Genomic DNA, 27300 nt, shown 5'->3' with positions numbered 1-27300 from the left:
AATAAATAGACGGGGAAAGGCCATGGCTAAGTGTGAAAGAGCATGCAGAAGGTCCCAAGTTCAATCTGCAGCGTCTCCAAGTATGACAGGAAAACCTCATGCCCGAAATCCTGGAGAGCTTGATGCCAGTCAGTGTCGGCAATACTGGGCTAGATGGACCAAAGGTCTGACTTGTTATAAGGCAGCTTACTGTATAGATAGATGGTAATTGGTTGGTGTGTGTGTGTGTGTGTGTGTATGTTTGTGTGGAGAGAGAGATTCTTAGCATTGTTTCCACTGGCCGAATTAAGAGCTAAGCCATTGGAAACTTATTGTTTACAGTTCATATAAATTGCCCTTTATGTGCGGATGACTCCAGGCCACGTTGACGTGTGTGTCTGTGTGTGCATGCTAAGTGCTTAGACAATGCACAGGAAAATGGATGTGTATATCCAGATTTACTGTAATTGTGGGAGAGCGTAGCAAGCTTTTGTTACTTCGGCAATAGTGTCCGGGGTCTCATGGTGCCAATTACTCAGCCATTAAGAATGAAATAGAACAGATTATCTCGTTGTCTATAAATAGCACTTTTTAACTGATGTCCTGCATCCATGTTGTGCTTTTGTTGATCTAAATGATGCCTTTCCAGGATCAGGGGAGCAAGCCAGTAATGGGATTTTTGTGCGTGGTGGGTTACAGTCTCGTTTGGATTCAGTTTTCACTAATTGCTGGTTTGTATTGACCCAGCTGCCGTTCATGTGCAACCTGATAAATAGGTTGCAGCATGCTGGAGGTGACAAGGGAGTGTATATGAAGAGCTGGGCTTGTGTCTGGTTATGTGGAAAAGTCTATTGGCTAAATCAGAGATGAACTTATAGAATCATAGAATAGCAGAGTTGGATGGGGACTAAAGGCTATCAAGTCTAACCCCCTGCTCAATGCAGGAATCCACCCTAAAGCATCCCTGACAGATGGTTCTAGACCATGGACCCAGTCTGGCACAGGCAGGTTCTCCATCCAGCCTGCAGAGGCTTGGAGACTGTCTGCAGGCTTTGGCCCCTGGAAACTACAAGGAACATGGGGATGAAGTCCCAGGGTTCCCCAGCTGAAGAGTTGGGTGGAACATCCACCCAGTTCTTCAGCCAAGGACCAAATGATGTCAGGGAGCTATGCCCCTGATGCCATTTGGCCGGCGGAGGGCTGGATGGGTGTGGGGTCATCCAACTCATACCCTAAATAAATCCTTCTCCCCTGAGAGACTGAAAGAACTGGGCATGTTTAGCCTGGAGAAGAGAAGATTGAGGGGAGACATGAGAGCACTCTTCAAATACTTAAAAGGTTGTCACACAGAGGAGGCCCGGGATCTCTTCTCGATCCTCCCAGAGTGCAGGACACGGAATAACAGGCTCAAGTGACAGGAAGCAAGATTCCAGCTGGATATCAGGAAAAACTTCCTGACTGTTAGAGCAGTACAACAATGGAATCAGTTACCTAGGGAGGTCGTGGGCTCTCCCACACTGGAGGCATTCAAGAGGCAGCTGGACAACCATCTGTCAGGGATGCTTTACGGTGGATTTCTGCATTGAGCAGGGGCTGGACTCAATGACCTTTTAGGCTCCTTCCAACTGTGCTATTCTATGATTCTATAGTTAAATGAACAGTTTCGGTTTGGCTTGGCTGTGTCTGGTCTTGAGAAGTAGCTAACTTGAGCTTCTACTAGATAACAGCCGATGGAAAAAAAAGTGTTTAGGCATATTGTACCGCTTTAATGCTGTGAGTTTGCCAGGTACGTACAGAAGTTTTCGAAATGGAGGAAAGGCGGGACAGTTCTTAGCAAGAGGGACAGTTTACCACTCTTTGGTCCATGTTGTGGAGCTGAAACTAAGCCATGGTGCCAGGTACAGGTTTTATTTACTCATTAAAATATGATATGCCACTTCTCTACCATAAATCAAATTTAAGGAAGCTTAACATATCACTTAATGCAACATCAAAAAGACTGACATTGCAATAAAAGCGTATGACTTCAAATAAATCACATTAAAAACAACTCCCGCAACCAGTATGTCAGTCCCAAATAATTGTCACGTAATGGGTGAACATTAGACAGTTCAATAAAATTGAATGCGGTGCCTAAGGACTGAATAAAGAGGGTGGACGTTGCTCCTGGGACCTGAAATGAAGGAAGGCTGCCAGCCAGTTCATCCTTTGGAAGGGTGTTTCATAGTTACAGCACAACCATAGAAAACGTCCTCTTTCCAGAAGACCTCTCGCTGGGGTTAGGCGCTGGAGACAGGCCTCTGATAAGAGCAGCTTGGATGGTTCTTACAGGTGCTTTGAGGAACTAAGGCTATATAGGGTCAAAAAACCAAAACAATCACTGAATTGCAATTAGAAACAAACTAGGAGCAAATAAGCTTTGGGTTGTGTTATGAACTAGTTGAAACTTCCAAACAGTTTTTCAAAGGCAGCCCCACATATAACACATCATTCTAAGCTAGCCTGGATGTTATTAAAGCCTGACGCCATGGCGAAAGCATGGTTATAAGGGAACTCCTGGAACTTTGCTCAAGTGTGGGAACTTTGGATCTTGCTTCTGTGCTCAGCAGCAATGCTGAATCCAGGAACACCTCTGAGCTGTGAACTTGTTCCTTGCAGGTGGGTGGTGCGTAGGGTGCAGCCTGACCCAGTACAGTTGGATATATCCTCTCCATGGCTGATTCCATCCACCAACAGTACATCCAAGTTGTCTGAGTGAAGCTCCAGTTTATTGGCCTCTATCCATCCCATTAATGACTCCAGGCATCTGTTCAGAACATGCAGTGCTTCACTTGATTACATGAAAAACGTAGACAACCTATCCCAGTGGTTTCATAAAGATATTAACCAGCATTGGAGGCAAAATAGAGCCTTGTGGAACCCTGTTGGATAAATGCCCTGGAGTAAAGCAGAAGTTTGGAATTGACCTGCCAGACAGGAGCAAAACCACTGGAGGGAAGTGTCTCTCACTCCTGTCCCTGACATGTAACCCAGAAGGTTATCATGGCTGATTAAATTAGAAGCCACTCGGAGGTGCCAGGGAATGATAGGGTCATAGTCCCGTCCCCCCCAAATCTGTCTCCCAGCTCAAGTAATTAACCAGGACAAATTTCCTACTCCCTGTACCATGCATTCTTGGGGGAGGGGAACTATAGGCAAGCCAAGCTAGGATAGGCTGAGCTGAAATCCCCCCTCCCCCAATTTTGCTTTCCTATTTGAGGATGGCAAGATTAAAGATGGCACTTAGCAGTCTTTGAAGGGATGATTTCCTGGTGTTTGTGCTCTTCTGGGTGGATGGAGGCTGCCATTTGTTCCCCCAAATCTTCCCCCAGAACAACGCTACATGATGACATTGCATCATTCTGAGGGAGGATTCAGTCAGGGGGATGAAGGTGCCCGAAACCTGCCTTCTGCCTTACAAAAGGTAAGCCACAGGGTTGACTTTGAGCACCATTTTGGCCCCTCAGCCACCCAGACTTTGAGCTGAACACTCTTTGAAGCACGCAGGCACTGGATGTTAGATTGCAGGAAGGTTTAACATACACACGTACCCCCAACGGAGCACAAGCAGAGACAAAACACAGGATGTGGGCCTAATCTACACCCAGCAGGATATAGCACTATGAAAGTGGTATATGGAATGTGTCAATGGGCCCTAACAGTTGTCAGTGCACTTCAATACCGCTATAAAGCAGTGGTGTGGCTCCTGCCTTTTATATACCGCTTTCATAGTGCAATATCCTGCTTGGTGTAGACTAGACTTTGGTGTGGGTTTCATCCCTTCCTCATAAGTAGATTGGTAGTGGAATGCATGGAAAACTCCCAGCCTGGATTCACCCTGAGGCTATATATATATATATATATATTAGAAGAAACACAGGGCTCCTGACAGAAATGGCATGTCTGTGTGAAGTTCAACCACTCTCCTTGAGGCAGTGTTAAATAAAACTTAGCCCAAGTCCTGATGTCATTCATTACATGGTGTACATGATTTGATGGTGTCAGAAGAAGAGGCAACTTTACTATACGATATGGAGGGAGAAAGGGAGAGTTTGCCACAGGGATGCCATTTTTGGTGGCAGCCTCATTTTTTTCCTGAGATGATGATGATGATTTATTTATATAGCACCAACAATGTACTTGGTGCTGTACAGAATATACATATAAAACAGCAATACCCTGCCTAGAGGCTTACAGTCTAAAATCACATTAAAACATATGAAGGAGGGAAGGTGTTACACAAAACTGAAATAAAGGAATAATCATAGCAATGAGAACAGTAAATCAGGCTAAAAATACCAAAAGCTAAGGAAAACAGATGAGTTTTCAAACGCGTTTTAAAATCTAAGATGGAACTCGTAGTTTGTGGATTCTCTGGAAGAGCATTCCAAGCAAATGGGGCAGCCAAAGAGAATGGGCGAAGCCGGGCAAGAGAGATAGAAACTCTTGGGCAGGAGAGCAACATAGCATTTGAAGAATGGAGGATAAGGAGGGGATGGTAGAGTGAAATGAGAGAGGAGAGATAAGAAGGCGCAAGACCATGGCATGCTTTAAATGTCAGCAAAAGAAGCTTATATTGAATTCTATAAGGAATTGGAAGCCAATGGAGAGATTTCAGTAAAGATGGTTGCTTTGGATAAGAGGAATCATTTTACTCTTTTCATGTGAAAGTCTAGTCAGATCTACTTTGGGAAATGGTATTCTTGAACCTCCAATTAGGAACCTTTTGGTATCTCCATTTACTGTTGTACTAGAGGAATACCGTGCCCTTAGAATAGTAGAGGAGAGTGGTCAACAGCAGCTGGTGATGAATAACCTCCAAGGATTTAAAAATTAATGTCTTCACCTCCTGAAGTTTTGTGGTGGGCAGGGCCATCATGATGGTTCTTTGGGGCTGTACCACCTTCTCACCTAAAAGTTCTGAAATGTACAGTGGAAATTCCCTTTCATTCTGGAGAGGAATCAAACCCTCCCTCCCCTGTGCAGTTATGAAACGAAATGAAAACAAATGGAGCCATTATTCTGAAGACAAAAGCTTTTGCTACTCTTTGGCACTTGGTAGAAGTGAATAGATGGCCAGCAGACAAGGGACACAATGAGGTTTCCTTCTGTGTAATATCAGGCAAACCGATTCATTTTTTTAAAAAGCCCATTTGAGTGTGGCTTGCTTCATTGAATGTGTAAACAGTTTGTCTTGTTGTAAGCTTTGAAAGCTCTTTTGGCCTTCCTTTGGTCAGAAATGTATCTATATAAACTCAAGGTGGAAGAAGAGGAGGCGCTCACAATCTGCTTAGTATCCAAGTTAGCAAAAAAAAAAGAAAAGCATAGTCAGACCGTAGAGATCATAACATGGCAGTTATCATGGCTGGGAGAGATACTTCCAGTTGGAGGAGATTATACCGGATTGGAATTACCATGTCTTTAAACAGCCAGAGAGTGATCCAAGCACACATTCCACAGGAGGGAATATCATAGGGAAAGGACAACCACTACAAAGGCCCTGTCTTGTGGTCATTAATCTGGTAGATCTTAATGGTGGGCCTGTAAGCAGGGCTTCTGTAGCCACTCTTAGAGCCTGAACAAGTTCTTGTAAGTTTAGGTGGTCCTTCAAATAACCTGGTCTCAAATGTTCAGGGCTTTAAAGGTAGTCACCAGAACTTTAAATTGGGCCCCAAAACACAGTGACAACCTGTAGTTGGTACAGAATAGGTGTTATATGCTCTGATTGCCCCAACAAGCAACTGGGCAACTGCATTCTGCACCAGTCGAAGCTTCCGAGCAATCTTTAAATGCAGCCCCCAGTAGAGTATATTACTGTAGTTTAATCAGATGTAACCAGAATATGGTTGATTGTGGCCAGGCCTGCTCTCTCCAGATAGTGTCACAGTTGGCAAGTCAGCCAAAGCTGATAACAGGCATGGCTGGCAACTGAAACTACTTGCACGTCTATAGATCTCGCAGAGTTCAGAAGAATCCCCAAACTATGGACTTGGTCCTTGGTTACACACCTCCATCCAGATGAGTAGGTTTAGCCATTCACAGTTCCTCAGTATTAACCAGATTAAATTTCTGCTTGTTTGCTCTCATCCATCCTGAAACAGACTCCAGACATCTTCTCCAGGTTTCCACAACCTCCCTTCAATTGGTAGATGGAAACAAGTGGTAGAGTTGTGTGTCATCTGCCTACTGATGACACTTTAGCCCAACCTTCCTCAGATTAGTACCCTCCAGATGGTTTGGAACAAAGAAATAGACACGGGATACTTTTTGAGCTTTGTTTATTTTACTTGTTTATAGCAAACATGCTAAATTAGATTACTTGCTAGTGATTTTCCAATGCAAACTGAAAAATTTCTGATGCAAATGACATAGGATATTTTCCTGGAAAACTTTCCAGTTCAAAATTTTCTGGAAAACAGACATCACTGGCTATAAGCCCATCTTCCTTTTCCATATAGGTCAGTTGAACTGTATTTGCTCAACCAGAAGAATATATCATGTACAAATAAGTAAATATGTTACCCACACGTTCCATAGTTGATACAGGTTGCCAAATCCAGCAGAAGCTTCTATGCAGGTGTGTGTGTGTGTGTGTGAGAATAAACATCCCCAGCAGTAACCCATGAAGGTAATGTTTTTTGATCTTGAAGCTAGTTGCAACAGGAAGGAAGGGAGAAACCACAACAAGTACTTAATGATTATACTTACTTCTGTTTGTCTTTTTCCCCCCCAGGGATGTGAAAGCCGGAAACATTCTTCTGGGAGAAGATGGCTCAGTCCAGATTGCAGGTGAATATTTGTCATGTAGCTCGCTATCTGTGTTCAGAGTTTGCCAGAGGGAGAGAATGCTGGCGTCTGGTTTGGGGAAAGGAGAGGGATGCCATGTATCAAGGAGTGTGTGCTGCTGTGTTTCAACACATCATGTCCAACCCTGATGTAGCTTTGAGCGGCAGGCTATGCATCAGCCCCCACAAGCCAAGAGCTGGCTGGGCAGGGGTAGTGTACATTTAATGCTCACTTAGTGTAAATGCACCCTCAGCTTGCCCAATCTGGGTCCAGCTAGAAGAGGATTGCTTGTTAAAATATGCTGTCAGACTTTGCTTGGTTAATAAAGTCTCTCCAAGACTAATTTGTGTCAGGTTTTATCCCCTCTAGTCCAAGAAGGTCTCTCTTGGTTGGCTTGAGTTTTTGGAGGGGCATACAGCAAATTTCTCTTTCTGTTTATCTGGATAGAATCATCTCTAAGTTATCACTAAGAAGCAGGCTTGGTGGGCCATGTACCCCTTGCCCCATTTCTTATGGTTGTAACGTCTGGGTCACAGCGCCCTCTACGTTGGTAATGGCCCCATGGCATCTAGCCACACACCCCTTCCCCTTCTCTTCCATGTAAAAGGAATGCACACCAGGTGACCCCTGCCACCATTCATCCTCCTCCCCTTATTTATTTACTTATTTATTTGTTACATTTATATACCGCCCCATAGCCAAAGCTCTGGGCGGTTTACAAAAGTTAAAAACTTTTAACAAAAGTTAAAAACAGTAAACATTAAAAATATACAAAATTTAAAAACCATCAAAAACATAAAAACAACAGTAAACAAACTTAGCGTTAAATGCTGTTAAATGCCTTGGAGAAGAGAAAAGTCTTGACCTGGCGCCTGAAAGGTAACAGTCTTGGCGCCAGGCAAGCCTCATCGGGGAGATCATTCCACAGTCTGGGGGCCACCACCGAAAAGGCCCTCTCCCTTGTTGCCATCTTCTGAGCGTCCCTCGGAGTAGGACCTTAGATGTTGAGCACAGTGTATGGGTCGGTTCAGGTTCCGTTAGGTATTGCGGTCCCAAGCCATATAGGGCTTTATAGGTTAAAACCAGCACTTTGAATTGGGCTCAGAAACGTATAGGCAGCCAATGCAAGCGGGCCAGAATCGGTCTTATATGTTCAAACCTCCTTGTTCCAGTTATCAATCTGGCCGCTGCATTTTTGAGACAGGTAGGCCACCCCACTAACCTCTGGAACAGCCAGGCAGCACAGAAAGAGGCTTTGCTAAGGATGGACCATTTTACTTTCACCTCTCCCCAAAAGATGCAGGAGGAGCCAGTGCTGCAGCCCCACAGCAACTAATCTGCGAATACTTTCGTCCCTTTTTGAGATTGGGAGTCAACTCATTCGCTTGGGCAGCTGCTGCACTTGCTGTTGGGGATAGCGGGGCGGTAGGGGGATATGCCTGAGCAAAATGGGATCCCCTGTTAGACAAAGCTGTACTGCAAGATAGGTTGGTCTGACTTGGATCAAATAGCTGCAGCGCCTTCACCTTTCTCCTCTCTGGGAGTGGGGCCTGAGAGAAGGGGAGGAGGAAAAATGGGAGCAGGAATCCCCTGTTGCTGCTGTCCTGAAAGCATTTCCACCATTCACTGGTGGCTCCTAATGCTGACGGATTGGGGCCCTCTCATCTCTCCAGAATTCCAGTGAAGAGAGGAAGACTCCTATTGATGCTTTGAGGGTGTATGAACCAAGCCATTGTCTTGTGTCTCCTTGATGCCCAGTCTCTGGACATTCTGTGATGACAATAGAGCTCTTTCAAGGATTCTTCTGAATTGGGGAAGGGGCGGGGTGTTTGCTTTTTTTTTTCATCTGCAGAGGTTTATCAATTTACACTCAGCGGACAATGGCTGCAGTATAAATTAAGATTGTCTGCCCTTTTTGTTTCATCCTCTTCCAGAGTCACTTAGCTGTGTGAGATCATCTAAATATCAAAGCGGCTGCAGAAGCATCTAGACTTTTTAAGCAAGCTTCTGAATTCTTAATGATGCTTTGGCTGGAAATCCATTGTCAGTATCCCAGAAAGAGACCTTTGTGTTAGGAGCTAATAAAACTCCCTACTCGTGTGCTTTGATATCATATCTAAAGCAGTCATGTGTCTATTCATGTTGTATTTAGATAAAGCAGGAACCTATTAAAGGCGTGTTTATGTTGGATTAACTAGCTGTGTGAGCACTGCGATAGTGTGTCAGCTTTGAAAAACCACTGAATTTGGCATTGGGAACAGCATTCAGTATCCTGGTGATCTTTCCATATTAATTTTGGAAAAAAAAAAAGTTGCTAGGCTTTGTGGCTGCAAATATGGGCATTAAAATATGTCGGCAATGCCTGGCGAAATCTCCAGAGTTGTGTTTGGGGTGCGGGGCAGGGACCCTAGCATTCTCATAGCCGGGAGATGGGGCTTTATTGCCCTATATAGCTCGTTGCCCCTCATCATAACCGAGGCAGTAAATACTATGCAAAACTAAAGAGTGCAAATTTCTTTCATCTGCGTAATAGATGCAAGTCGCAGAATTTAGTTTTTCTTCAGGGCGATGTTTGTGTGTTCATCTGAATACACAAAACTATAGAATTAGTGGTAGTTTTGTCCTAGTTCACACACACACACAGCAGATAAAGAATTAAACTGTCCCAGGAGTGTACCGTTTCACACTGCAGTTGGGGTTATCATGTGATTTTGAATGGGCTGAATAAAATTCTCTGCTTTAGCACACACATGTGCTCTGTCATGCATGTACACACATGCACATGTTTTCTCTCGCATGCTTGTGTATGCTTTCTCCTCCCTCCCTCCCTCCCTCCCCCATCTCAGTATTCAGGGATGGGGAGGCTGAACCTCCCCTCTCTGCCCAGTGAGATCAATTTGCACTAGCCATCTTTTCAGGGAAGCTATACAAGAATGATTCTTCCTCATTTAAGTCACAATCTAGACAACTTGCCAAACAAGTTTTTTGGTAAGCTGTCAGGAGTGTGATTGCTGTGGGGAAGAGGCTCCCTCTTCCCCTCCCTCCCCCACACTTTGGGAGAGGTGTTGGTGTGGGGGGAAAGCATTATGTGCACCCAAAGTGGGGCGCAAAGGAGACTTTCGAGGGCTGCAGGTTTCCTATATCTGACTTGGAAATCTAGATGGCAGGAAGAATTCTCACTTAAGTCTTGTCCTATATATAATGGTTTTGTATGTTCAGTTGAATTCCTCCTTTCCCCCATGGGGAAGAATTCAACTATCTGATTCCTACCCACAGTCTGAAACAGTCCAGTCCGAAGAACACCTCAGCTGCCATTTTTCAACTAGGCCAGAGTTGGGCAACTTGTAGCCCTCCAGATGTTTTGGGCTACAACTGCCACCATCTCTCACCATTGCCTATGCTGACTAGTGCTGATGGGAAATGTACACCAAAACATCTGGAGGTCTACACGTCTACCCAGCCTGCACCCTAGTGAATCAGTCATTTTCTGCACCATTTTCAGCTCTGGTACCTTTTTTGAGACCAGAAAATTAGTACTGTAGTATTCCAAGTGTGAATGCACCACTGATATACGTAAACACATTGTGATGGCAGGCATTTTATTTTTGATCCTTTCCCTTATAAGTCCTCATTATAACCAGAACAAGGGTAAAATATCCACAGGTGCTTCAGAAGATGACTCATATTCGTGGAACTGCCCCAGTGTTGAGCTGCAAATGGATTGCAAAAGCAAGATGTTTGGGGGAAAGAGCGGAAGAAACTCAAAACGTAGTTGGGGCAGGTCCAAGAATAGAAGTGATCTTGTGTGTGTGTGTTTGTCCTCAGATGTTTTCAACTTTGACGGCCAATGAGATTTCATAGACTGTGGCTTGAAGGCAGTAGCGATTTAACCCTAGTCCTATGATCTGTGCCTCAATCATTATGCCAGGGGTTGGGAAAGTCAAGTCACGGGGCAGAGTTTCTTACCCCATCGAAGATGGCTTCGCTTAGATTGCATAGCCAACAGTACTTTCTATAGATTGTATAGGAAGTACCATTAGCCTTCCACTCCCTTAGATTCATAGGCACATAGTTAGGAAGTTGAATAAACCTGCCACTAAAATTGCAATGCCCCATGTTACACACACACACACACACACACACACACACACACACAGAGAAAGTTGAGAAAATGGGAAGTTTTCTTTCGTACCCTCCATAGGGGCACATAGAAATAGATGCCTGCCACATCAATGTCTTTAAACTCAAGGATGTTCTAAATCAGCAATCACAGTGCAAGCCCAATTCATACAAGCTGCATGTTTGCATTGCTCCTCCACAGTAGCTGTGTTCACATGTAACCACAAGCCAGAATTGCTGATATAATCCTGGTGTATCATTCACAAGCAGCATGCTGCCTGATCATTCGTTCTGGGCTCTTCACCTGCAAGGGAAAGCTTTGCATTCTATCCAATCCAGACTCTTGGTTTGTTGCTCCCACTGGTAGGAAGAGTCAAGTGGGAGCAATCTGGCAGCATGAACAATAAGCCAGGATTCTCCAGAATTCTGGCTTATTATGTTGAACATGGCCAATGTCTGTAGACAGAAAACTAGTGTGTTTGGGAGAAGACCAGGCTAGTATAGAAATAGAGCCATTGTTGGTTTCATTAACTCTCTCAACCAGTCTCAGGCTTCTGAAATGAGCAGTTCATATATTTCCTCCCCCATTTGAAAAATGTGAATACTAGGGCTGTCAAAGTGATCTTATATTTTGACAGTTTAAATGTGTAAATATAAGGAAACTGTTCTGCATTGAAGAAGTTAGCCATGTAAACACACTAAAGCACACACTAAAGCCTGCACTAAAGAGAGAAGATTCCTTGTGGTGGTTATTTTTTGAAGCGCCTGTTCTATGGAGCATGGTGAAGTGATAGTTTTGCCTGTAGAATTTATAACAGAAAACTTGTTCCTCAGCTAAACTCTGAGAACTTCATCCATTCAATTTTTGAGTAGTCCTATAGTTAACACGCATAATAAAAGCAAATATACAATAAAAACAGTGCTAAACACATTAAAATAACTGTTTTAGAAGTATAAGATGCTTTTGTATACATTTGGGAGTAAACCTCTGGAAAGCTCAGTAACTACAAATGCATATGTGGATGACGGCATTTCACATTGCTTAATCAAAATCTTGGGATCCTAGATTTATGTGTGTGCTGTAATGGCAGGCTTTAATACTTATCTTGCTACTTTCCTCTGCATTACTCTCCAGATGTAGCTATCTTGAAGGCACACTACTACTTGTTTTGACTAATTCCTTCTTTGAGTGGCAGGATGCTTAAGGCAGCTGTTTTATGGTCAGTTTTCCTTTGGTGGAGAAGTTCCTGGAGGTTCACAGTGCCTCTGTAATGGTCTCTTACAAATAGACAGCTTCAGCAGGTGTTAATGGTTGTCCAGGTACCAAAACTCAAACAAATGCAAAACTATTTCTCTCCTAGCATCTCCTGAGACAGACAGTGTTTTCCATCGCTTTCTTACCGCGAACCCGATCTACACGTATAGTAGAAGGAAGTGGTAGAATGGGACTGCACCACTTCAGACTGGAAGGGGTGGCATGGAAATCAGACTTTTAGGAATGTTTACCAAAATTGTAAAACTTCCTGAAAATCGAAAACCAGCACATCAGGCAAAGATTTCTGCTAGAATTTTTCTCTTTGACATGCTAGTCTGGAAACAAAGCCCTATGAAGAGAGACTGAAACAACTGGGCATGTTTAGCCTGGAGAAGAGAAGATTGAGGGGAGACATGAGAGCACTCTTCAAATACTTGAAAGGTTGTCACACAGAGGAGGGCCAGGATCTCTTCTCAATCCTCCCAGAGTGCAGGACATGGAATAATGGGCTCAAGTTACAGGAAGCCAGAAAAACTTCCTGACTGTTAGAGCAGTACGACAATGGAATCAGTTGCCTGGTGAGGTTGTGGGCTCTCCCACACTAGAGGCCTTCAAGAGGCAGCTGGACAACCATCTGTCAGGGATGCTTTAGGGTGGATTCCTGCATTGAGCAGGCGGTTGGACTCAGTAGCCTTATAGGCCCCTTCCAACTCGACTATTCTATGATTCTAGTTTCCTGTTTGTGGGGAGAGCATGCAAAAAAAGTTTTCTCCACTGGTAGACTGATGTGGTAGACTCTTATTTTGCCATCTCAGGACACTTCCAATTGCGCTCCTCATGTAGCCAAGGCTTTACGTAGCAACCCTCTGTGAAAACATCAGCTCAGTGTGCAATGGTGGTGAAAAAGCCAATTAGCGTGTTGTGTGAACAGCCCACATGTGTGCATTTTTGAATGGTGACCGTAGCTCAGTGGTAGACACCCTGCTTTGCTTGCAGAAGGTTCCAGGTTCAATTTCCAGCAAGTCCAAGTAGGGCTGCTTAAAATTTCTGTCTGAAAACCTGGAGAGATGCTGCCAGTCAGTGTCGACAATATTGGGGTAGATACACGAAGGGCCTGACCTGGTATAAGGCAGCTCTCCATGTTACTATGGCTTAGAGAACTCTTTCCCCAACCTGGTGACATCCAGATGTGTAGGACCACAGCTCCTATTATGCTGGCTGGGGATGATGGTAGTGTGTGGTCCAATACATCTGTAGGGTACGAGGTTAGGGAAGGCTGGCTGTGCTAACTTGCTGTGAAATGTTTAGCGTTTTCTTTTTAAGAGCACTCCCCCTTCCTTCCTCTTTCTGCTGGAAATATTTTGTAAAATATGTTGGATAGTCTTCATCTTTGAAAACAACTGTAAAGAAATAAGAAAAGGTAATTAGTATGCTGCAGTTGTGATATGCAACTGCTTAAAATGCATGCCTTCCATGCAAGGCAGATTTGCCTAGTACAAGATATCTGCTTCTCTCTCTCTCTCTCTCTTGTTCTTAGAAACAATAGAGGCTTCATAAAACTATGCATAATTGAGGAGAAGCAGCAATACAAAGATCTTGTGACTGGATGGTGTGGGGTGTTTCTAGGATGACTGTTAGGATGAATGAGATGCCAAGGATGGGAAGCGAAACCACTGCTCAGGGCTGTTTGTGTTTTGTTTGTAATGTATTGCCTGTTTGTATTTTGTGCAAAAATTAAAACGTTGCACCTCCACGAAAGTTAAAATGTTGCACCTCCTCCCCAGTCAAGCGTACCTTGATAACGTTAACAATTCTGTAACTTGTCAGCGCTGGTGGCTTTTCCCTCTCTCAATGCGGTGGCAAGCAGGGAGCATGCAAAGTGGGAGAAGTGGGTGTTTTATGTATCAGGCATGGGGGACCTATGGCTGTCCAGATGTTGTTGGACTGCATTTGCCATCATCTGTCACCATTGGCTGTGCTGGCTAGGACACTCCTCGACCATCTAGCTGTGAGTCCTGCAAGACCTGGTCCCTGCTTCTCCAGCTCATTCATAGAATCATAGAATAGCAGAGTTGGAAGGGGCCTACAAGGCCATCGAGTCCAACCCCCTGCTCAATGCAGGAATCCACCCTAAAGCATCCCTGACAAGTGGTTGTCCAGCTGCCTCTTGAAGGCCTCTAGTGTGGGAGAGCCCACAACCTCCCTAGGTAACTGGTTCCATTGTCGTACTGCTCTAACAGTCAGGAAGTTTTTCCTGATGTCCAGCTGGAATCTGGCTTCCTTTAACTTGAGCCTGGTAGGGAGGGGTGGGTGGGTCCCTGCTTGATGGACTCCCGCTGTCCCTGCTGTTATTTTCCCTGCTGTTTGGATGCTTTTTTAAAATTGTTTTTTTATGCACAGTGGTATATACGTCTATTAAATAAATAAATTGATATTTTTATGTGTATTACTAATTAAATCTTGTTATGACTTCTAACTGTGAGATAATTATTTGGAAATGTTGCTATATTCTATTGTATGGTTTTTTTTAATTATTTTGCTGTAAGCTGTTTTGAGCATGGTTTCACCATGGAAAAGTGACATAGTTGCAATCCAATAACTTCTGGATTGCAGCTCCCATTCCCCACCACTGTTGTATATGGTTTGGGATATTTTCTTAGAATTCTTCTCTCCCCCCCTCCCCCGGCCCCCTTTCCTTTGGTGTTTCAGACTTTGGTGTTAGTGCTTTTTTAGCCACTGGTGGCGACATTACTCGAAACAAAGTGAGGAAGACCTTTGTGGGCACACCTTGTTGGATGGCGCCTGAAGTTATGGAGCAGGTAAAAAAAACAAAAAACTTGTTACTTTTACTGTGGTGTTGTAAAGTTTGGAATGGCAGGTAGGTCACTCCAACCTGTCAGAATTTGCTTTCCAATTTTATCAAATAGACACAAATATCAACTTCAATGCTTTGCAAAGTATTAGATGACAATATAATCTAAATGAACAAACAAAGGCTATACATGTAATATCTCTCTATATAAAATGGTAAGGAGTTGTGTGGCAAGCTGTGGCATGCTGGAGGTTCCAAGCTGTGAGAAGAACTTTGTACGCTGGAGGTTCCAAGCTATGAGAAGAACTTTTTGTGGATATATAAACACAGCTGGGAATAGGGGCAAGTGGATAAGAGGTAGCGTGGGAGAGTGGCTGGGAGAGGGGGGAGCCCAGAGAGAAGGCTGGGCGGTTTGTCGGCACGCATGCAGGCCTCAGGTAAATCCTGCTGGTCTGTGGGTAGGTGAACTGGGAGGGAACGGGGGGAGTTGTTTGGACTCCAGGGCAGCCTCACACCTGGCTTTTCCAGGCACCCCCAAAAAAGCCAGAAAAGTATAATAATGAGCAATAAAGTACTAGTGTGCAGATGGTCCGCATGAGTCAGCCTAGTGTTAATATAAAATATATGAATACAAGAGAGAAGGAGAAAAAACCAATCTAGATATATATAATGGCAAAGCAAACAAACTCAATGAAATTAGCCTTTCTTGCCACTCCATTGAAAAAAATGCATATCAGTTATCCACTGTTTTAGATCAGGAGTGGATTTGTCCTTCCAGTACTTAATAACAACAACAACAACAACAACATAAACATAAACATAGAAAACCTTGAGAAACTGGGCCTACCAAAATACAACCACATCCAGAAAGCAGTCATTCTTAAAACATGTTCAATAATCAGGAAGTTCCTGAATTAGTAAAAGACAGCATGACTTGGCAAAGCCCATTATGGCCATCTAGAAAAACTGCTACGAGCAGGAAAAGATGATGATTATGATGATAATAATAATAATTTTAGCCACAGCTCAAGCTTGAAGTAGCCATAACTATTGATATGAGGAGAGATTCCATATAGTACGGATATAGCCTAACTAAAAAAAAATTAGACTAGGAGGAGCTCCAGGTTCAAATGCTCACTCAGCCATGAAACTCAATTCACTGGTTGGCTTTGGACCAATCAGCCTAACCAAAATCATGAGATTGTTATAATGATAAAATGGGGTGTGTGGTGTCCATGTACACTGTTCTTAAATAGATTTTGTGTAACTTCTATTCAACTTTGAGATACGTAAACAATTCATGTATATGAAACTACTACTTTGGCTCCAATTCATTAATAAGTCATCTCGTTACTGGTAGATTTCTTCTCTTTTGTTCTGTGGCTGAAGCTATAATCAATTGAACACTGGGAGAGGTTTATTCTTGTGAAACAGGCAGTGTGTGGGTTGAGAAACTACCTCAAACTAACACCAGCATTTAGCCAGTAACTCACTGGCCTGAGATCACGGCCCCAATGCCTTTGATTTCCTGGAAGGGATTCTGTGAATTTTAAGAGCTGCAATAACCTGTTGGCAGGAGGGGGTGAAGGTAGTGAGAAGACAAGGGGATTGAAATTCAGACATGAATACAGCTAGTCAAATAAGGAATGGTGTGTCTGTATCGGGGGGGAGGAGGGAGGGGAGAAATTAAAGTGGCGTTAATTAGTGAAGAATCTCCAACCAAGAAGGAAGAAGTCTAAGCTAGATAGATTTAATTATGAATCTGAAAAGTATTTCCTGTTTGTGTTCCTGGGGGTTATGAGGGAGGGAGTACATTTGAAAAAAAAAAACCTCAGAAATGACACATTAGAAGAAAGAAAAATAATATTTTTCATATGAAAAATAGCCACACCTGCTTCTAGTGGGGTTTGCTGCTTTGAATTGCTGACAGAAATATCCATGTATTTAAAAATGTAGTGTAAGCCTTTTTCATATTTTAGCTCAACAAAACATAGGCCATAAGGAGCTGGCATAGTCCAGCAGATGCACAATTAGGGCCTTTCTCCTTGTTTTGTGTCAGCAGACTTGGGTTTGTGGATAATGTACACACTTGACAGGATGCTGCAGCCAACCCTGCCTCTGATGGGGAGATTTGTATGATAAATGAGTTTTCAAAGCACGTGTTGTCTCAGTCAAACATGTTGTTAATTCTGTGAGCGAACCAAGTCATAGATGTATCCGGGAGAACCGGGTATAAATTTTCAGGAAAATCTTTGTTGGGTGATCTTGGAAAAGCAACTTACCTCGCTGCCTCAGTTCCCCCATCTTTAAAATGAGAATAATACTAACCTACATGATGGCTAGGAGAATAAAGCAAGTAAATATTGTAAAGACATTGAAGTTCTGCCTTGATATTCCTTTAGAAATATCTAGGACAATTTCCTTACATTTCAGACAACTTTTTTTTATCCAGCTGCATATTAATATATGAAGCCAAAATTCTTTGGCTTCAAGGAGAGTAATTATTCTTACTCTCAGAGCAATGTTGACTTAGCAAAGCAGCCATGCTCCTATCACATTTGTCAAGATCTTAATTTTCCGATGATTTCAAGGGCAGTTAATTCCACCCGTCGGGCCAAAACACTTGAGGTATCTTAATGCTCGTCAAAGAGAATACACAGTGACCTTTCTATACAGTTGAGGGAGAAAATGAAAGTTCTGTTTAAGATGCCAGGTAATAACCTAATACCAGAGAGGAAATGGGTTTCATGAAAATGGAATGCTTCTGCATACAGTAATAGTGAAGAAAGTGAAGAAAGAAAGTCTACATATAATCCAGGCTAGCATCTCCATGGAACTGGAGCAGTTCCTGTGATAGAGAATGCAAGAAAGTTCTGGAGGTGTATAGCTTGGGATGTAAGGTAACTAAAAGAGAAATGTGCTTTTAACACATCTGTTACTTTCCAGGTCAGAGGTTACGATTTCAAGGCAGACATCTGGAGTTTCGGCATCACGGCGATCGAGTTAGCTACAGGGGCAGCTCCTTACCACAAATATCCGCCTATGAAGGTGAGCTACTGATGGGCCAGTTCAAATAATCTAGCTCAGGGATGGGCAAATGGTAGATCTCAAGATGTTCAGCTCCCACCTTTTCTGATGATGGGCCTTGCTAGCAGAGGCTTCTGGGAGTTGAAGTCCAAAGCATCTGGCGATCTACCTTTGGCCCATCCCTGATCTAGCCAACATCTAGGAAGCGCATGTGTACCAACATCTGTATCAACCGATCTTAGGAAGTGTTGCCCTTAAAGTATGTCAAAACCTGCAAAGGGGAAAAAGTTGGATCCAGTTGGATCAGCTGTACTGGTGGATGTGGGCATTCCTGCCTCCTCTTTCCCATGGCAGCCCCTCCGGACTCTTAAAACTGCTACATAGAGAGTCAGGAGACCCTGCTGAATGTGGGTATCCCCAGACTGTGGTGTAGGGATCTCCCCAAATGAGGCTGATTCCACCAGCTCAGCCGTTCCTCTTGAGGAAAACAGATCCTGGATCTATCCCTAAGGAAGGAGTCTGTAGCTAGAAAACAAGACTTATCGGAATGCAAAACCAGTTCTTACATTTACACTAAAAGAGAAACTGGAGAATCTGGGGCAAATTTTGGGGAAATGGGCTCAGAAAGTAATTCAAAACTTGCTTGGTTTCCTAGGCTGCAAGTTTGACATAAGTGGTGAATTTTCAAACCGATCTCTACTTGCTGATTCCCCTTGGTGGTTGTTGTGTTATTTTAATATAGATAGATATCCTTTTACTGAGCCTTTCACTCTTCCTACTCAGTAGTATGTCTCTAGTTGTGGCAGTCTCTTGTGTGTGTGTTTGGGGAGGGAAATATAGAAGAGGAAGGGGGAAGGATTAAGGTTCCTGCCTTCAGTAGGAGTGAGGCATCAATCTGAAAGTAAAAGGTCTTTGATCAATCTACCCCATCTCCTTTTCTGGAACCAGCATGTAGCTAATTAATCATCCTAGAAGGAAAGTGCACCGCTTAGGGGTAGTGAAAAGGTGAGAATTGACATTAGTAACCTGTAGAGAAGTCACAGTGGGCAGAGGAATACGTAGTTAGCACTTGCTCTTCCTCCTCCCTTATTTAATGTGCCCCCCCCCTCAGAATGTCATAACAACTTACGTAGCATGGCTTAAAATAAATTTTGGAGAGCTCCATTCCATACAGTAGACTTTGAAACATGTATCTAAGGTGCATCAGTTCATGGAATGCAGTAAAGCACACTTTGTACATTAAAGCCAGTACCTGGGCAGCATTTAGGGCACCGATGCTGTTTGGGAGGTGGAGAAAGGGTCCTCTGTTACCCCTCCTTCCCCAAATACTGCTTGATGCTTCTTAGCCAACTCGAGGTCTATAGTTGGTTGTCATAGACCTTTTGCATTTAAGGGTACTCAGCACTTATCTCTGACCAAAGAGTAACCATAACCAGCCCCCAGCCGCAAAGGCCATGTCATCTAGGTTTCCCCCAAAAATGGTAGTCCCTGATAATGAATTAGAAGATTGTTGTGATATTTCTAATGCAAGTAATTCTTCCAGGTCTTAATGTTAACACTACAAAATGATCCCCCCTCGCTGGAGACCGGTGTGCAAGATAAGGAGATGCTGAAAAAGTACGGGAAGTCATTCAGGAAGATGATTTCATTGTGCTTGCAAAAAGACCCTGAGAAAAGGTACAAGGCAGTCCATCTTGCTTCCGCCCAACTTGTAAAAGATTGGCACTGTTTGAAGACACTGTATTATGGGAGTTGGCAGATAGAGGAAGGGGCCATACAATGACTGGTTAGATATATGCAGAGTAACATTGCTACTGCAAGTTTGATAAGCAGCAGGTTTAAGGGCGGACAAAGCTGCAAAAAAAGCTGATGCTATTTTGGGCTGCATTAATAGAAGTATAGCTTCCAAATCACGCGAGGTATTGGTTCCCCTCTATTCGGCACTGGTTAGGCCTCATCTTGAGTATTGCCTCAAGTTCTGGGCACCACACTTCAAGAAGGATGCAGACAAGCTGGAGCGTGTTCAGAGGAGGGCAATGAGGATGATCAGGGGTCTGGAAACAAAGCCCTATGAGGAGAGACTGAAAGAACTGGGCTTGCTTAGCCTGGAGAAGAGAAGATTGAGGGGAGACATGATAGCATTCTTCAAGTACTTGAAAAGTTGTCACACAGAGGAAGGCCAGGATCTCTTCTCGATCATCCCAGAGTGCAGGACATGGAATAATGGACTCAAGTTGCAGGAAGCCAGATTCCGGCTGGACATCAGGAAAAACTTCCTGACTGTTAGAGCAGTATGACAATGGAATCAGTTACCTAGGGAAGTTGTGGGCTCTCCCATGCTAGAGGCCTTCAAGAGGCAGCTGGACAGCCATCTGTCAGGTATGCTTTAGGGTGGATTCCTGCATTGAGCAGGGGGTTGGACTTGATGGCCTTATAGGCCCCTTCCAACTCTACTATTCTATGACTCTAAGAAGGAGTGCATGAGCGGTGCACATTTTGCAATTTAGGCAATCGACACACACGTCTTGTCTGATAACTACAGGCTTCTTGGTAGTTGATGGGTACCACTTTGGGGTACCACTTTCGGATACCTATCCTTTTGCAAAGCTCATTCAGTTCAGAACAAGCATCTTGAGAGTTTCTGTTACACTGCTGATGTGTGAACTGAAATGTACACATCTGCAGCAAATAGCAACCCAAGTTCTTATCTTGCTTCTCTTCCACCAGAGATGGCACAAGCTATTTAAAGATTCCTGCGACAGAGTTGGTTTGGTATAGTAAGAAAAGCTGAAGGGATAAAAAGCAATTCTTATGACTCCTTCAATGTTTTGAATTATTTTTCTCCCCTCTCCCTCCCCCCCCCCACTTATTTCCCATAGACCAACAGCAGCTGAACTTCTAAGACACAAATTTTTCCAGAAAGCAAAGGTAGGCTCATAGATTGATGCAGACGTGTATCACTTTAAAGGGTGCAGCAATTCACTGGTAGGCAAGATTCCTCCTCAGGTTTTAGTCACCAGTGGAATTTTGGCTGTCTTGGGATCCATTAAGTTTTGACGGGTGCCCAAGTCAGAATCCCTGGATTATGGAACTGCTGAACTGAAGTCTGATTTGACTTGATTTCGGTTGGTTTGAATTGAGAATTGTTAATGCTCAAGACAGTTTACAATTAAAAAGAATAAGAAACAAAACAACTAAATCAAAACGGGAGTCAGCAGTATAAAAATCAAAACCATTTAAAAGACATTGAGGAGTGGAAAAACATTTTCCCTCTGAAGGTTAGTTAGTAATGAGTTAGTCTGGGACACCCTGGGAAGCAGATTCCAAAACTGTGGTGCCACAATAAAGAAGGCCCTGCCTTGAGCGTTCCAGATTTTGCAGAAAGAGGTAGGAGGCATATATTGGAGCAAATGCTCCTGCTGAAAACTTGTGCTCAGGCTGTTTAGTGCTTTAAACATCAAACTCGTCCATCTTGAATTGGGCCTGGTGGCAGTCAGGAGGCCAGGGCAGATTGGCCAACGTGAGTCAAAGATCTTCCCTTGGTGCCGGCCAGCCCTGTTCATAAATGAGCTGCTACGTTTGGTTCTAGTTGCAGCTTCCATTGCACATTCAAGGTAGCAGATTGTAGAGCACAGTACGGTAGCTGATATGGGAAGTTGCCAGGACATGGATGGCAGTGGCTGGGGTGCTTTCCTCAAAAAGGGAGTGCAGACTGTTTACCAGGCCAACAGTGCTCCTTGTCTCAGTGCCACCTGATAATCTAGTGGAAGATCCAAATGTAGAGCAACTCCAGATTCTGCACCTGACCCTCGAAGGCCTCAGCTAGACCTACGGGATCTTGTGATATTGTTATCGCGAGATCTCCCCCTCTGTTTACACACCACATGCGACAACCTCGGAGGAACAGGACGTCGTGCCCGCCATTTTATTTGTTTTTTTTCTTAAAGGAGAAGAGCGCAGGAACGCTTGTATGCAAATTGTAAGGTTTTTTTTTAATTTAAAACAATTTTTCCCAGTTCCCCCACCCCGATGGGCGCAGAGCTCCTCAGGAGCTCTGCATCCTGTGCGCGGGTCCCAGCTCCTTGCGAGTAACCGCGAGGAGCTGGGACAAACCGCGACGCCTGCCCACACGTTCTGCGGTCTCGGGATCAGCTCGAGACCGTGGGGAAAAGCAGGCTACAACTGTACGGCCATATCCCGGGGAAAGGGAGGGATCATCCCTCCCTGCTCCCAGGATCCCCTGTGCATCATGTGGACGCACAGGGACGATCCCCGGGATATCACCCCGTCTAGCTATGGCCTAAGTTCAGGGTGATTCACTTCACTAGACCAGTCCACATGAACACTTCTGTCTTGTTGTGATTCAGCTTTGTTCACTCCCCTTCAGGAAAGCTACTGCTGCTGCTCCTGTATTTGAAGGGAAAGAAAAACTAAAGTGGTCTATTGCCAGGGTTTTAGTCATGCCTCAATCTAATTTGATGCATGCTGTCTTCTGGCAGTGGCATGTAGAAGTTGAAGGGGTGTATTGGGGCGAAGGTGAAACCTTGCAGCATCCCCCTGGCTCATTCCTAGGGAGTGGAGTAGCAACAGAGTAATAGTTGCTCTTAGGAAGTTGCTAATATGTTGATTTCCCAAGACTTGTATCAAAGGCTGTTCTGATTCTATTCCAAGCAGCTAGAGAGCTATTTTGATACTCCTGCCCCTGCCCCAGAAATACTGCCAAGAAATACTGCTTGAGCCAAAACAATGGCCCTTTAAAGCCCAGGAGACAAAAGGTAATGATTTTATTTTATTTTTCTATTTTTTTCCAGAATAAAGAGTTTCTACAAGAAAAAATGCTGCAGAGAGCCCCAACAATCACTGAAAGAGCCAAAAAGGTACTAGTAAAAGTGGGAATCTGAAAACTTGGTAAGCCTATGCTAAAACGCCCAATTACATTGTCCTATCCATGGGATCCGCCCAAAGACTGTTTTAATAAAAAAACTCTCGCACTGCCTTCGATGAAACATCTAGGTTGGGTGAGAGACTCCAGGGGAATGGAACTCCAGATTTAAGGGGAAGTAATTAAGATTGCCTCTCTGTGTCCTTTTAGGCTTGGCATGTAGACAGTAAGCATGAGGGTATTATTCCTCATCAATCTTAAAGTTCATGGTGGAACATAAAGGTGAAAGCAGATACTTAAATGTATATTGGGCACTTAGAACTTTTGGGTAGTCACTAACATAAGAACTTAAGAAGAGCCCTGCTGGATCAGACCAAGGGTCCATCTAGTCCAGCACTCTGTTCACACAGTGGCCAGCCAGCCATCGGCCAGGGACCAACAAGGCAGGACATGGTACAACAGCACCCTCCCACCATGTTCCCCAGCAAATGGTGCACACAGGCTTACTGCCTCCGATACTGGAAATTGAACTGAACCCAGAAAGCAATCAGGAGCTAGTGTAGATGTATCGGAGTGTATAGAAGTTATTTTTGGTTTCCATGCATCATTTCAAACATACTTTTGAGCTTTTGGGTGTCATTCACATCTCCCCACCCCACCCTTGCATTGTGGTTTGACAGAATGAAAGCCATAGGAAAATGAATAATGGGGGAATATATGGGTAGGGTAGGTAGAGCACAGGTTATAAGGGACATGTAACAATAGGGCCAAGCACAGAGGTATATTTATTTGATTTGTACCCTGCCTTTCTACCAAGAAAAATGACACTCTAGGCAGCTCACAGTCAATAATAATAATAATAATAATAATAATAATAATAATAATAATAATGCAAATACATTAAAACACAATTAAAAGCATAACAATACACCAAAGGCCCACTTTAATAAAAATGCCATTGCCTGCTGGCGGAAGGACATCAAAGAGCCAGTGGGGTGTAGTGGCTAAAGTGTTGGACTGGGAGTCAGGAGATCCGGGTTCTAGTCCTCACTCGGCCATGGAAGCCCGCTGGGTGACTTTGGGCCAGTCACAGACTCTCAGCCCAACCTACCTCACAGGATGGTTGTTGTGAGGATAAAATGGAGAGGAGGAGGAAGACGATTATGTACACCACCTTGGGTTCCTTGGAGGAAAAAAGGCGGGATATAAATGCAATAATAAATAAATCTTAGCCTCCCTCAGCAGGGAGTTCCACAGCCAGGGAGCGGCCACTGAGAAGGCCCAGTTTCGTATTGCCAACAAACATGCCTCTGAAGGTGGTGGTCTCACAAGAAGGGCCTCTCCAGAAGATTTTATGAACCCAGCAGGCTTGTATGGAAGAAGACGGTCTTTCAAATAGCCTGGTCCCAAGCCGTACAAGGCTTTATTGGTCATAGCCAGCACTTTGAATTCTGCCCGGAAGCGAAGCTGTTGTGACAAAGGAGTCATGTGCTCCCTGTACCCAGCCCCAAGCCAACAATCTGGCTGTAGCATTCTTAGACCAGTTGAAGTGTCTGAACAGTTTTCGAAGGCAGCTCCACATAGAGAGAGAGAGTTACAGTAGTCCAAACAGGATGCAACTAAGGCATGTGGGACTGTGGTCAGTTCACATGTCTTTAGGAATGGGCACAGTTGTCCCACTAGATGAATACACTCCTGGCCAGCCTCCTGTAAAACTTGGGCACCGAACTTCCATGCTGGCCACCAGGTTCTTTCACATCCACACCAAACACATGTTTTGAAATACATTTTCACAGCCATCTCAGATATGTAGTTTTAAAAAACCCAATTAGCTATAATCTTTGGGAGACTGAGCGATTGCTGGTTTTCCTGCAAGGTTCCAGGCCTGTGCAAAATTCCCTATGGACCAAAGTCAAAATGTTTGGGTTTGTTCCTTTTAAGTTTCAGTGCTATGTACATTTCCCTGGAAGTAAGCCCTATAGAAGAAACAGTGAGACTTATTTCCAGGAACGCATGATTAGGATTGCACTGTTCGTGGCTTACTTTTGGATTTATTGCATTACAGGTCCGGAGAGTCCCCGGCTCCAGCGGACGTCTTCACAAGACCGAGGACGGTGGCTGGGAATGGAGTGACGATGAACTAGATGAAGAGAGTGAAGAAGGCAAAGCGGCCATTTCACAGCTCAGGGTGGGCAACATTGTTTTAAGCGCTTTTGCCTTTTAAAAAATTAGCTTGAAATTGAAAGGAGGTCTCTGTTGTGAAAACCGCTTTAAGGATGCAGTCACTAACCTGATGGGATTGCAGGTGCTTTTCTCAGGAGGCTGTCAGGGAGGAGAAGAAAGTATGGATTGCTGTCTAAGAGACTTGCAGGGTTGACCCACATTTCTAAAGCAGAATTCCCTTCAGTTTTCATATGACAAAAACGGCATGTTATGGTAGTGGTGGTGGTAAAACCCTCACATGGTTAACGCTGCAAGCTAGTAGTTCACCTTCACACCTGGGTTGGTTCCATGAGGCATTGTGAAGGGGAGGATGCAGAAGAAGCCCTTTGTGGTGCCTTCTCTGCTTCAGAAATGGTTGTGACAGGCCTGGCCTGAAGCACAAAGCAAAATGGCTACTACAGTTCTGCAGAAGGAGCCCCTTGCTCAGTTGGCATGGGGGTGTGGTGTGGTGGGGAGTGAGGCTGAGCCCACCCTCAGAGGAGAGGGGAGATGAGGGAAGATGTAAGGCCTGCTTAAGGGCCTAGTGAAACCTTCCCCAAACTGGAGCCTTACAGATGTGTCGGACTGCAACTCCCATGATTCCCAGCCAGCATGGATGGGGAAGGCTGTTGCCTCACGGGATTACTCTCTGAAGAGCTTCTCCACATGCATTCAACAGTGGTGTGTTCATCTATCTGCCTAATTTGCATCCTGCTGTTCTTCCTGGGAATTAATGACAAATGCACTTGGTGCATTTTACCTGTTCCTCATAGGTTTTGTTGCTTGTGGTCCGAGGTGCTGTCTAGCTGAAGGCCACCAGATGAGTGCCTTTTGATACTTTCTCTTGCAATTGTATTCGCCGCAGCTGCACAGCAAACGTATAAAATACAGGTCCCCCTGTATATTGGAGTATGCTTATCTGCCCTCCTCACCTTGTCTGCTCTTTGTAGGAAGCTGTAGTAGGGAGTCATGTTTGCTGAGTCTTCATGAAGTTTATTTATATATAAATAAATAAATAAATAATAATAATAATGAAGTGGGTTTGAGGAGTGGCCCAGTGTTTTGAGAAATCCACCATGTTGCCTTTCTTCCATGTAACCTTTCTGAACATCTGTGGATAAACACGGTCCTTTAGCAATCTGGGATCCTCCATGCAAACATGATGACAATAACAAACGACCAGTTCTCATCTGACTTAATTGTCCTCATCCCTTGCTTGCCCACATGGCTAGTGACTGCTCAGAACACCAGTGATGCGTCTTCTTGTTTGATCCATTTGTTGCATTTAAAATATACTAACAGTTGCTCCCTCTAACCTTTGTGCACCAGGTTTTTTGGGGGATGCTTCTGGCTGAAATATAAATCTCTAAACCAGTTATAGTTATAGGGTAGCCCTGGAAACTTCCAAGAACAGCTGAATCTCTCTCTCTCTCCCTCTCCCTCTCTCAGAAAGGGAACTTGACCTCCGTTTAGGATTCATAGACATGGCTAATATATTGCTTACTCAGTAGAATCTCAAGCATGCTAACAAAAGGTATTATTAATTATTCAAAACAAATAGCAAACCAGTTTATCCTGCCTGCCTTCTCTGCGACCTTCACTTCACATCCTTATATCTGATTTCAGCAGTTTAAAGTTCTTGTATTAGGGAACTACTATTAAAATTTAGATTGTAGCATGTGGGTCTTTTAAGCTGCTTTGGCTCATTTTACGGCACACTGTTGTGCATGCGTGTTGAGTTTATATGGTGCACATGGTTTAGTCATGAGCTAGCGTAGCGTTGTTGTGGCTGAGCGATAGAGCTACAGACTGGGGAAGTCCCCCGTTCGAATCTCACCTCTGCTATGAACTTCCTTGGGGACCTCAGGCAACGCTCTTCGCAGCCCCACTTCCACAATATGGGATGATAATACTCTATTACAATCAATCCATTTATTGAAGGCAACCAAATACAGGTTTTAGCCAATTGCATAGACAAAAGTTATACACAGAGTATAAAAGCGTGTCATATACAAAAGAATAGACAAAATGTTATAAAACGTTAAAACATACATGCGCATACAACTAAAACCTTACACCTCAAGGCAGGCCACATGAGTTTGTCTAAGCTGAGCAGCCTTCACAGCAAATTTGGCTGTGTTAAACATTACAGACCTGTCTGTACTGGACAGTGGATATTTGACCTTATCCATATCATTT

The 27300-nt window shown here is 44.0% G+C and overlaps 1 protein-coding gene across 1 annotated transcript in view; it reads left to right on the top strand.

The window, feature by feature from the left end:
• OXSR1 (oxidative stress responsive kinase 1) overlaps positions 1 to 27300 on the top strand; it is a 111546-nt gene that overhangs the window by 65353 nt on the left and 18893 nt on the right. Inside the window, exons 5-11 of the mRNA XM_063126437.1 lie at positions 6752 to 6807; positions 14888 to 14997; positions 17937 to 18038; positions 19561 to 19694; positions 20897 to 20945; positions 22829 to 22894; positions 24965 to 25087. Coding sequence (XP_062982507.1) covers positions 6752 to 6807; positions 14888 to 14997; positions 17937 to 18038; positions 19561 to 19694; positions 20897 to 20945; positions 22829 to 22894; positions 24965 to 25087 — 640 coding nt within the window. The remainder of the gene's footprint in view (positions 1 to 6751; positions 6808 to 14887; positions 14998 to 17936; positions 18039 to 19560; positions 19695 to 20896; positions 20946 to 22828; positions 22895 to 24964; positions 25088 to 27300) is intronic.

Source organism: Elgaria multicarinata, chromosome 1, assembly GCF_023053635.1.
Source record: "Elgaria multicarinata webbii isolate HBS135686 ecotype San Diego chromosome 1, rElgMul1.1.pri, whole genome shotgun sequence".
Classification (NCBI taxonomy): domain Eukaryota; kingdom Metazoa; phylum Chordata; class Lepidosauria; order Squamata; family Anguidae; genus Elgaria; species Elgaria multicarinata.
The sequence above is the reverse complement of the archived record's forward strand: the minus strand, read 5'-3'. Positions and strand labels throughout refer to the sequence as shown.